Source organism: Anas acuta, chromosome 1 (assembly GCF_963932015.1).
Source record: "Anas acuta chromosome 1, bAnaAcu1.1, whole genome shotgun sequence".
Taxonomy (NCBI): Eukaryota; Metazoa; Chordata; class Aves; order Anseriformes; family Anatidae; genus Anas; species Anas acuta.
The window spans coordinates 122,958,381-122,969,768 of NC_088979.1; the positions used below are offsets into that span (position 1 = coordinate 122,958,381).

At 39.7% G+C, this 11,388-nt stretch overlaps 2 protein-coding genes across 2 annotated transcripts in view; one reads left to right on the top strand and one right to left on the bottom strand.

Moving 5' to 3' along the window:
* MIX23 (mitochondrial matrix import factor 23) overlaps nucleotides 1-236 on the bottom strand; it is a 31,995-nt gene extending 31,759 nt beyond the window's left edge. Inside the window, exon 1 of the mRNA XM_068698990.1 lies at nucleotides 108-236. Within this exon, the coding sequence (XP_068555091.1) occupies nucleotides 108-158 (51 nt within the window). The 5' untranslated portion in view covers nucleotides 159-236. The remainder of the gene's footprint in view (nucleotides 1-107) is intronic.
* FAM162A (family with sequence similarity 162 member A) lies at nucleotides 193-8,907 on the top strand. Its single transcript, XM_068699018.1, has 5 exons — nucleotides 193-340; nucleotides 1,371-1,496; nucleotides 3,726-3,834; nucleotides 6,860-6,968; nucleotides 8,664-8,907. The coding sequence occupies exons 1-5, from the start codon at nucleotides 325-327 to the stop codon at nucleotides 8,757-8,759; spliced, it is 456 nt and encodes a 151-aa protein (XP_068555119.1). The 5' UTR covers nucleotides 193-324; the 3' UTR covers nucleotides 8,760-8,907.
* Nucleotides 8,908-11,388: the final 2,481 nt, after the last annotated feature.

Below are 11,388 nucleotides of genomic sequence, written 5' to 3' on the forward strand. Positions count from 1 at the left end.
GGACCGGAGGGGGCAGCCCGGGCGGCCACGCGTGGCGCCGACCCCCGGCGGGGAGAGGAGGAGGCCCGGAGGCCCGGCCCGGCCCCCCCCGGCCCCGCTCTCGCTACCTGGAACTCGGCGAAGTCCTCGCAGCCCGCCGCGCTGCTGGGCGCCGCCATATTGGCAAGGCCGAGGGCGGAGCGGGGGCCGGGGCCGGGGCGGCACCGGGCGGGGACGGGGAGCGGGGAACGGGGCGGGAGGGAGAGGAGGAGGAGGAGGAGGAGGAGGGGGGGGGGGGGTGACATTGAGGGGCCCCGCGCCGCGCTGCGGGCTGCGGGCAGCGCCATGTGGGGCCGGGCCGGTGAGTGCACGGCCCTGCAGCGGGCCCGGAGCCGGGATGGGGGTCGGGGGGCTCTAGGGGGGGTCTGTGGGGCCGGGCGGCCGCCGGGGGGGCTGGAGGTTGAAGCCCGGGGGTCTCCGAGCTGGATTAAAAAGTCAAAAGGGACGGGAAGGGGGGGGAAAAGGTTCGTGCCTTTTTGTTTTGTATTTTCTCCTCAGAAAACCTTGGGGATGGGTTTGGTTTTGAGGGTGCCTTTTTAATAGTTTTTTTCCTATACTTGAGAAATTTTCCAGCATAAAGAATACTAAAAAAAAATACCATTTACATATATATATATATATTTATTTACTACCCCTTTATCCTCCAAAACTTCATTTTTTTTCCCTCAGAAATTTCTCGCCAAATGGTGAATTGAAAGGTTTTTTAGGGATATGGTTTAGTGGGGACTGTTAGTGTTAGGTCAGAGGTTGGACTCGATGATCTTGAGGTCTCTTCCAACCTAGAAATTCTGTGATTCTGTGATTCTGTGATTCTGTTTTCCTCTACAAGCCTCCCGGCGCAGTATCTCAGCGCTGCGGGGTCCGGCTTCTGCCGTGGTAGCTCCCCGTCAAGTCACTGACTTACTTCTGAGATGTGACAAGGCTGTCAAAATCCTGGTGCACAGCCCTTGAAAGAGCCCTGCCCGAAGTGTATCTGATGCCTAGGTATAGATAAGTGCCTTGAAGTGGTGATACGTTCGTAGCTAGTCTTAGAAATTGCTCGTAGGCTATAATCTGTCGGTCCGGTTTTCCTACGTGTGCTTAACAGGTAAGCTCCAGCGATGGTTTATGGAGTTGTCCTTAATTTCTTTCTAAATCTGCTTAAATCTGCAGTTACAAATCTGCAGCCTAAATCTGCACAGTATTAGGTTTGTACCCGCTGCTTTTACTTCTGATTTTCCCCCGCAGGTGTGGAGGAGAAACAACCTCCTACATTCCACTTCCAGCATTCTCACTCTCTACTATTCTGAGTTAGATTTAATCCCCTTTGCTTCTTCTGCTTTCTCTTCCAGACAGGGCAGTTAAACTGCTGGAAAGAAACATTCCCTCAATTCTGAGGTTGACTAGAGGAGTAGATCTGAAGGTAAACAGAAGGCTTTGCAGCAAACCTCTCCAAGAAGGTCCGCCTCAGCCAAGAAGTAAGTTTCTGATAAAGATCATGGCACGTTTCATGCTTTGAAATATTTAAGTACTCGGGCTGCAGTCATCTGAACAGGCGTTTTGCAGACATGTATTCCAATATCCCTGATTTTGTGAGAGGGAATTCTAATCTTTAGGCTGTTTAGGACGTTAAAATTAGCAATGAGATCTTGTTTTTTAACAAAGCCAGGGGGCAGTTTTTTGTCTCGTGACAATAACACAGCTTTTGCTTTGTAGCAGGTCATTAGTATTGTATTTGATGTACAGCCCTGCACTCTGAGGCTCTTATCTGTGCTCTAGAACAGACTGTTTAGCCCCGATATAAGCTGTCAGTGTTTAGGAATATTATACTAGCTAAAATACTTTTGCAGTTTTCCACAGTAGAACCAGCTCCAGCTGTTCACAAATGTGAACATGCCCTGCAGGAGAGAGTCAGTCTCGATCATTGGCTTAGTTAGTCTTTAAAGGTGAAATTGGTCAGGTAGAGCTCGGGTGTTGAGACATTTTGTAACTGATTAGAGCACAGTTTTGGCTCTCTAATCAGACTCCTCTATAACTGTTTCCCTACTTGGCCTGTTGATGCGAGATAAAAGCAGCATCCAGATGTGAAGCATTTTGTATACATCTGTGTTAAAAAAAAATAAAATCAGTAACTCAGCCATACTAGGTACTCAGCCAAAGGTCTGTTTAACAGTGTCACTCTCCAGTAGTGGCCAGTGAAGGAGGGCCCTTACATTTTTGTGAGGACTAACAGGAATGGTGATCAATAGCAAGGCTTTAAGAAGTAATATAGAAACAGGGCAAACATAGTGTTTCTTCCCTAGACTGCTGTCCCAGAGGTGAAGTCTTTGTTTAATGGTCCTTGTTGGATTTTTCTTTCCTAAATTTTCCCAGTATCTTGAAGCTGTATCTATTTTTAGCATCCACAGCCTCTGGGAAGGAGTTCCTCAGCTGAACTGTGCTTTGAGAAAATAAGTACAGGCTTGTGTTTGTTTTTGAGCCTGGTACGCACTGTTTTCCTCCAGTCGTTCCAATCCGTGTTCTCAATGTGAGGTTAATTCTGGCACCCTCCGTTGTGATGAAGGGGCTTTCAGTTAGTGCTTTTCCAGGCTGCAGGGTCTCGCTCTATTACATTGTTTCTTACATGTTGGCCATTCCATAGCTGTGATCACGCTTGAGAATTTTCTCTGTGCCCATTCTAGCTGGACTGTTCTTGAGATGAGGGATCAGCGTTTTGCACACTTTTCAAAATGCTGGAGCCATGTTTTTCATACAGTGGCATAATAAAGCTATTGTGTTGGTCTGTGTTCATTTCCTTGTCATTGCTAATAATGCCTTTTTGCCTTTCTGTTACTGAACTTTTCCCAAAACCTCCTAGAAACCCCAAGGACTTACTTTGCAGCAATAATGGTTAGGTTAGAGTTTGTCCTTTGTATGTGAACTGGAATTGCTTCTTACTTACATAAATGGGAGGGATTTTCACTGGATTTCACTGAGTTGGGATTCTGAAGTCCTGCAGATCTTCACCCTTAGCCATCTTTTCAATAACATAGCGTTGTCAGGAAACTGTGTATCCAACACTACTTCCTAGGTAATTTATGAATCCACTAAGCAACATACATCCATGAAGACCACATCCGATTGTTGTTTTAATGCTTATTTTTGCACATTGTATGCTAGATTTGAATGTTATTATAGAAAAACCTTCCTGTTTTATTCTAAATGTTTTGTATTTGGAGGTTGAAAGACTGAACTGAAAATTAAGGATCTTATCTTTATTTATAGTAATTTGTTTTTAATATCTCCAAATAAGATAAAATCCTCCAGTCCATGTAAAACTTAAAATACTCTTATGCTATGGTGCAGCATATTGGCTTTTTTGCAACAGTTTCATTTCATTTAATTTCTTTAAACTAATTTAAATGTAGTAAACTATATCACAGCAGCTTAGGAAGCATAGATGATGGAGCAGGTTCCATAAATTTAGAGTTGTAAATATTCAGAGCTTGCCTTGGGCAAGATTTGGCTTTCCTACCATGGCCTCAGTTTAATCCATATTTAGAAGTTAATTAATCTGACTACGTGATAAATTTTTGTTCTGTAACCTACTCTAGTAATTGTACTTCATTGCTCAACCTAACTGGTTTATTACAGCTGCGGCAATTCAACTTTTCTGACTTTCTATTTTTTTGTGGATTTTTTTGTTTGTTTACCTTATCTTATTTTAGGCCGGTCTGCTTTAAGGGTACCTGGACACAGGCCGACAGACTGGGAGAAAAAATGTTTGTTGTGGGCAGGCCATTTCAAAAAACCAGAGGATATACCAGAGACTGTCTCGTAAGTGCCAGTTTTGAAGCTGTAAGAGAAGCATTATTTTCACAGGAATATGTTACTTGAATGCAATTCATAAATACCTGGGTTTCCACAGCTGAAAATTCTTATGCTGCTGTGACTGTTGTATCACCTTGTAGATAAGATTATATGACCCAGGGAACTCTCTATTTTGATATACATGCATTTAGATTTTTCTGAAGGGATGGGCAGCACCTATCAGTTGTTTAATTAGAAAAACAACACATTTCAATTAATCTTTATTCTTCCAATCAAAAAAGTTTTTTGTAAATATTGGTGTGAGCTTTCCATAGTGTTTTTCTTAGTATGTCAAAGCCTGATGCATGAAATTTTCATGATATAGCCATAAAATAATTGAAATGCATTTCAAATATTTATTAATGAATATCTGGATGGCAGAGGCCAACTTTCTTTACTCTTGGCGTTTAAACTAACAAATAGTGGAAAGGTTCCCTTGCAAAAATAAAATAGTCAAAATTTCCCCATTGCTGGCGAAACACTAATGCCAACGCTTTGTCCTGTGTGCGATGTAGAAAATAAAACTGGATGTTCTATTTTGCCTATCTAAAATGAAGATCAAAGTTTTTAAAAAAATGCAATTATTAGTTTAAAAAACATTTCTAGTGTTAGTATAGTTGTTATCTCTTAGAATACGTTTCTAATGTTTCTATGTATAGATACTTATTCAAAAGATTGAGTCAATCTTTTATTACTTAGGTGAGCAAGTTATGTAGCTCCTGTCTAAAGATATTCTGTTTGGATGCATAGTATAGGAATTGAAAATACACCCATGTACCTAAGCTTTTTCTAAATGTATCACAATGTTGAAAATTATTCAGTTTTGTTTTGGACCATTTTTCTTGAAATTAAAGTTTGAAATAAAGTTTTAAATCATTAAAACATTAAATTATGTCAATTCCTATATTTTTGCATACAAAATACCTGTTATGAGTGTTTTTAAGAAAAGAGTTATCAGACTGAGTGAAGGCATTGACTGTGCATCTAAAATCATGCTTTATTGAAAGGACAAACCAACTTCTGATAAAAGCTGATCATTTTTGCAAGTGCACAGGTTGAATCAGTGGTTTTGTTTAGGGAAATAGTTCAGCCAAAGTTGAATAGACGGTTAAGAACTATAAAAACACAAAAGCTTGTTTTCTTTGTCTAAACCGCGTAAGATTGGGTTGTAAGGGCATGTGATACAACCATATCTTGCAAGTTATGTTCATTAAAAGTAAATAATTTATTAAACAAAATAAAAGCTAATCTTAGCCACTGAATTAATTTTTAAGTGAAAATTGCATTCAGATAACTACTTTTTCCTCTCGTATAGTCTAGCACACACAAGGTAACTCAAAAATAAAAACTCATAGTTTTTAAATCTGTGCATTTCAGCTCAAGTGCAGCCAAGAACCAAAGTTGTTCATCACAAATTATTTGCAAAAACAAATAACCTGGAAGCTAAATTGCTAGCTTGATGCTAGATCGACATGTTCTCTATGATTAGAAGTTTTCTCAGATCAGTACTATGAAATGGTGATCAAATCACTCTCACATTCCTCTTCAAAAGACCAAAATGTTTTTAGTTCTCAGGTCCTACGTGATTTAGCACACTGAACCATCGTGGATCCCTTGGTGTCTTTTTCCTCCAAGTAGAAGGGTTAAAATGTGATATGTTTACATATTTACTGGTGTTTGTGTACAGTATTAGCCTCCCAGTTCTGTTAAGTCTATTATCCATGTTAGGCTTAGCATATAATTACCTCGTGTGATGCATTTTTGTGCCGTTACGTTAATGCTTCTCCAGTCCCCTGTAATTTTATAATACGCAAAATTAAATCGGTGAGAATATTAAACTTCCTCAACAAGAAAGTCAACTGTTCTAAATTCTGCAAGGAGAATTAAATATATAGGACTAAGTCACTGGAAAACACATCTGGAAATTTTACACTTCATTGGCGTTCCTTATATGAACTTCTTATTTGTAGTATTTCAGGTGCAGGTTGGTAGAATGATCTTCAGTACAGCTGGAAGACTTTAATAACTGATATTCTTCTTGTGGAGGACTTCTGTGTTCTAAGATAACCATAGACAAGGCAACAGGTTTCCTAAAGAAGTGGCACAGCTACTGGTACATCTGGATAAGCATGCTGAAATATGGAAAAGATTTAAAGGAGTTACCTGTCCAAAAGCTATGTTGGAAAGCTTACACTCCTCCATGCCTCTCTAGTTTCCCCCTAGCAGAAGGGAAGTTGTAACCACGGGTCTTCTACCACGTCCTATCCAGATTTTCTAGGAGTATTATGTCTAGCAGACAGTGTGAAATCTAAAAATAGCATTATCAAATGCTGTAGTAGAGGAAGCCTTCTTTGGAAAATAGACAGTACCATAACTGAAAGCATTTTGAACCTCAGGCAGAAAGAACTGTTAAGCTGTGAAGGTATTTCCCTCTGTCTAAGAAGCTCAGACTGTTAAACAACATATTTTATTCCTGCTGACAGATGTTTTTTACCATGCTTCTGCTATCAAGGGAACGTGCATATTTTACAGTGCTAAAATACACTGAAGTTCTAGTATGGATAGGGCACTTGCTGTCTTCACAGACTTTAGGAAGCGGTAGTGTTAGTAAACTAGTATTAATAAAAGCATCCCTCTCTTTTTCCTGTCCTCCCTGCAGTGAACATACATAATTAAATACTGCAGCCTTCTTTCCCTTGCATTCCCTAATAATTCAATACTTTAAAACATTGGGTTTGTTTCCAGCTTTGAGAAAGCCCTTTGTTACCGTGATTTTGTATATCCCAAAGTAGCTAGGAATCAGATGTTCCCATTCCTTTAAAACCTTTTTAAATTTATTTTTCTTTTTTTGTGGAAAGAGCCAAGTACTGTTAGCATTATACACAGAGGGCATACCTAGATTATACAGGTAGCATGCTAGGAGAAATTAAACAACTAGCCAATGATTTGGGTCTCCAGTAATGAGTCTGTTCTTTTATTATTATTTCTTGAGGATTGAAGCAATCAGAGCAGCACAGACCACACTGCGTGTGAAGGTCAGCTATGTAATGATTGCCTTGACTATACTGGGATGCATAGCGATGGTGATCAGAGGGAAGCAGGTAAGCACAGATTTTTGGCTGGTGAGTGCAAATGGATCTCAATATAAACTCATTTGGATTGTTAGTACTGTTTGTCCTTCTTGTTCCCTAACCCTCACTAATTAATTCCCAAGTCAGAAAAGGGTGATGTCACTGTTAAGACCATATAAGCAAAAATAGTCCTTCCCCCCTGCCCCTCAGTGCAGTACTTAATCTTATCTTGTACTAGTTTAATTCCTCAGTTTTGCTGACAGGCTGCAAGAACTTGAAAGGACAGAAAACCTTCTCTTCTGACAGTCTGGTAGGCAAGTAAATGCTCCTTGGGCCTATAGGATCCATACACCATTCATTTTGTGGATTTATTACAAACACCTCTCTACACACTGCAATGCTTAAAGAATCAACGTAATAGAAACAGCACATGGGTGTATTTCTTCACAGAAATCTCAAAATCTTTGTAAACAGTGGGGAGGTGGTCAGCAGTAATTCTGTGCCCTTTAATTGTAGTAGAAAAGTCTCTATTGTGGATGGAACTAATTCTGGGGAAAAAAAAACAGTTTATATTATAGAAAAGTTTCCATGTCCTGTAGATGCCAAGCGTCTTTTACTTATATATAATTTGTCATGATATCTAAGAAGTAGATATCTAAAAGGTATCTAAAACTAGGTCTGTGATTTAATTTGCATCATTTGAGGTGAGGAAGTGTAAAGTTTAAAATTCCAAGTGAAGGACGAGTTAGTCATGCTTTAATTTTGTGCTTTTTAACATAATTGGTAAACTATTAACTTTGTTGTTTTTATAAAGAAACGAGCACTTTTTGCACACTGAAGTCTCAGCATCATTCGTCTCAAAGTCAAAGAACATGAATATAATCTATGCAACTTATTGTTACGTTGCTTTGGGGAAAAAAAAAAAGCACAGGGCTAATAGAAATACAGTCCACTACATTCTTTTAAGAATGACTAGAAGCTGAAAACCCTGCACTTCTTAAAGCATCTATACAGACAGAACCATAGTGTATGCTTCCTCTCTCTGCAGCCGTTCTTCTGATCACTATGTTCCAATCTTCTTTTTATTCACAACTAAGTCACTAGTGAAACATTATTAACTGAGTCTTAGTTAATAAAACACTGCAAATTATTTAAGCGTCAAGTATCATTTGTACTTGTCAGCATTTGCCTATCAAAATGAAAAGGATGCATTACTCTGAAATCAGTGGAAAGGTTTTTCTTTTGCCTTAGCAGAAGAAATCAATGACTGGTAATTCCCAGAACATTTTCCTCTTAGGTTTACATAATACGAATGCAAACACCGGAAGAGGAGAGATGCTTTGGGACCCTTGTTTTCACAGCAGCTGGAATCTATTTAACTTCTGTTTTTTTTCCAGTGTCTCTGACTTCTGAGGACCAGATATTAATATTAAATATTGACTAGAAGCCCAGAATACATCTGCTAGTGCCATTAACAGAAGGGCTTAATTTATTCCCAGAGAAATGATAAATTTAAACTAATCTCTAGATGCTGTATTTTAACCTTCTCTCTTCCTGTCACTAAAGCTGACAGAACTGTGCTATGGTAGTTCTCTGTGATAGGCCAGATACTTTGAAAAAAATTATTCAGTGTTTTTGTGAATTGTTTTGGGAAATATCACTACAATTGTTTTCTGTGGTACTTTCGGTGACACCTTCTGCTCCTTTCTTTGTCATATGTTGTAGGCTATAAAAAGGCATGAATCGCTTACAAGCATAAACTTGGAGAAGAAAGCTCAGTGGAAAGAAGAAGCTACTCAGAGTACATCTGCTAAACCGTAGAGGAAGAAATGGAGAAACCAAGGATGGGGGAAGAAAAGCCTGAAGTCCTCCTCAGCTCTTGGAGGAGGATATAGTCACATCATCCTTGTATGTTCTGTACTCTTGTGTTCAAGAATGAATACTTGTGATCATTAAAAACAGAAACATCTGTTTTTCTTCCTGGTACCTTCCCCTTTCCTCCCAACTCTCTTCCTCAAGCCATGTAATTTTATTTCCTTCATTAGTTAATTGAAGTAATAACTAACGTCATCCACTATCACTACTACAGGTCCCTTTAAAAAGAGTGGTGCTATACGTATTCTGTACTGTTACAGGCTGCCCAAATTTTTCTGTATGTTCTTTGTGTAAGAGAGAAAAACTATTAAGGAAGTCCTTGAGTCGGGAATAATTACATGACTGCATTAACATGGTCAAAATGATCAGAAGTTATTAGAAAGTCTGCTTACTTACTTGTTCCAGGTCCAGTATATTCTGGCTACCTCTGTATAAGTCGAGGATTACTTGTCTTCTTTGCTAAGAAGAGGAAAAGGAGTGATACCCTGGATACCACAGAGACGATGTACTGCACGACAACCTAACATTTTTTACACTGGAGTTGCTAGTGAGGTGAGAGGAAATTCAAGTTAAGAGTACAGAGATGAGTATTTTGACAAATACTGATTGATAACTTCAGCCTGTGCTATCAGATATGCTACTTAGAGGCACATGAGTATAAGAAAGTTAATCAAGCATTTCTTCTCTCTGCTGCCAAGCTCCTTTTTTCCAAAATTTATTTGGACTTATTTGCATATTTTCCCTTTAAAATGCCACCTGTACTTTCACTTGCTAGCCCACATAAAGATCACCTGCCTCAAGTTTCAGAAGCAGCAGACCCAGTAACACCTGCAAAGAGCAACTCCCAGTAGCCCTGTTTCTGGCATTCATCCCAGAAGAGTCACGTACTGTTCATGCTAAGCAGCACACAGCAACTGGAGACCAGTGTTTTTCCCTCTTCCTTTCAGATCATTTGGAAGGAAATGTAGATTAGGACCATCAGGACTGTTCAAAACCATGTATTTTCCCAGGACTGCACACTAACTGGCCCCTGGGGACTCCAGAAACAGAAGAGGCATGTTTGACAGATGTAGTTTGTGAATATCCTGATTGCAGGAGGCAGATTATTTTTCCTGAATCTTTTCAGTTTTTCTTGTACTACTACAAATTAGCAATATTACTGAATTAAAAGCCCTTCAAAAATGCAGGATAAACCTTGTATTTATAATTGGAAAGAAATAATGAGGTATCTAATGCAGTCCTCTCTAGTACTTTGTCCTTTATTTTACAGATAGAAAATAAATAACTGCTTCAGTCCATCTTTCTATGAATTGCATTTCTGGCTACCCATACTACAGAGATCTAACCAATCCTAGAAGCCATACAGTCATTCCAGAGAAGTTTAAAGCAATCAGATGATGCTACAACCCCTTATCAGACTCTCGCTAAGACAATTATTAAAAGTATGCTGTCATGCAAGCAGAGCCAGCTCCCACAGGTTTGTCCGTTCAGTTAATACTGAATGCAAGTCATGCTTAATTCCACTGCAGGTATGTGAACAGATCTTTCATGACTACACCAGTAAGCATATAGGTCAGAATCAAAAAGTCTTACCAGATTATGTGCCTGTGCTTGTGCATTTATTAAATGAGACCAAGGAGGAAAACATCAACTTCAGGCAATATTTCAGGTTACCACAGATAGAAACTGGTGATTTGACTTAGCTTGGTGATCGTAGAACTTAAAACCAGAAAGTGTTCTGCTTTCAAGAAGCAGTATATTCCGAGTATATTCTTTGAACAGAGCTAGAAGGTACCTCATCTAGTTTTGTATATAAAACCATTCGGACTCATCCAGCTGGTAAAGCATTTCAAATAAAAATATGTAAAATACCACTCAGAAAGCAATGCCCAGAGCAGCAATGATCAATAGTTTTACATTTTGCTCAAATATCTATAAGCTTTATGCCCACGTACTCGAAAATTCAAACCCTGGTCCATTAGTTTGACAGAAGCTCCATTTAGTAGTCACATCATATGGGTCATAGAATGGCTTGGGTTGGAAAAGACCTCAAAGATCACCTAGTTCCACCCCCCTGCCGTGGGCAGGGACACCTCACACTAAGTCAGGTTGCTCCAAGCTCCATCCAACCTGGTCTTGAACACCTCCAGGGATGGGGCATCCACAGCTTCTCTGGGCAGCCTGTGCCAGTGCCTCACACCCTGAGTGAAGAACTTCCTCCTAACATCCAATCTAAATCTCTTCTTTTAGTTTAAAGCCAATCCCCCCTTCTTGTCCCGTCATTGTCTGCCTGAGCAAAGAGTTGCAGAGTACCCCAGAGCTTTTTCCCTGCTGAACATCCCCAGCTCTCAGTCTTTCTTCATAGGAGAGATATATCCTTATATCCTTTCCTTATATGCCTGGTATCACCACCATTTCTGGATCTACCATAAAACCTGTTTATCACTGCACTGGTTTGTTTTCTTTCAGCTTCCATGTAGGCTTCATGGTCTCAAAAACCTGAGCATGGGCTTTGTGCCTTCTCCAGCTCACTCCCAACCATGGCAGTATTTTATTTTTTTTTTTTTTGCAAGTA

Excerpts from the sequence above, each read along its gene's own strand:
- FAM162A (XM_068699018.1), top strand. Across the intron at positions 3,835-6,859 it reads GATATACCAGAGACTGTCTC|GATTGAAGCAATCAGAGCAG; the intron begins GTAAGTGCCAGT and ends TTATTTCTTGAG. Across the intron at positions 6,969-8,663 it reads TGGTGATCAGAGGGAAGCAG|GCTATAAAAAGGCATGAATC; the intron begins GTAAGCACAGAT and ends CATATGTTGTAG.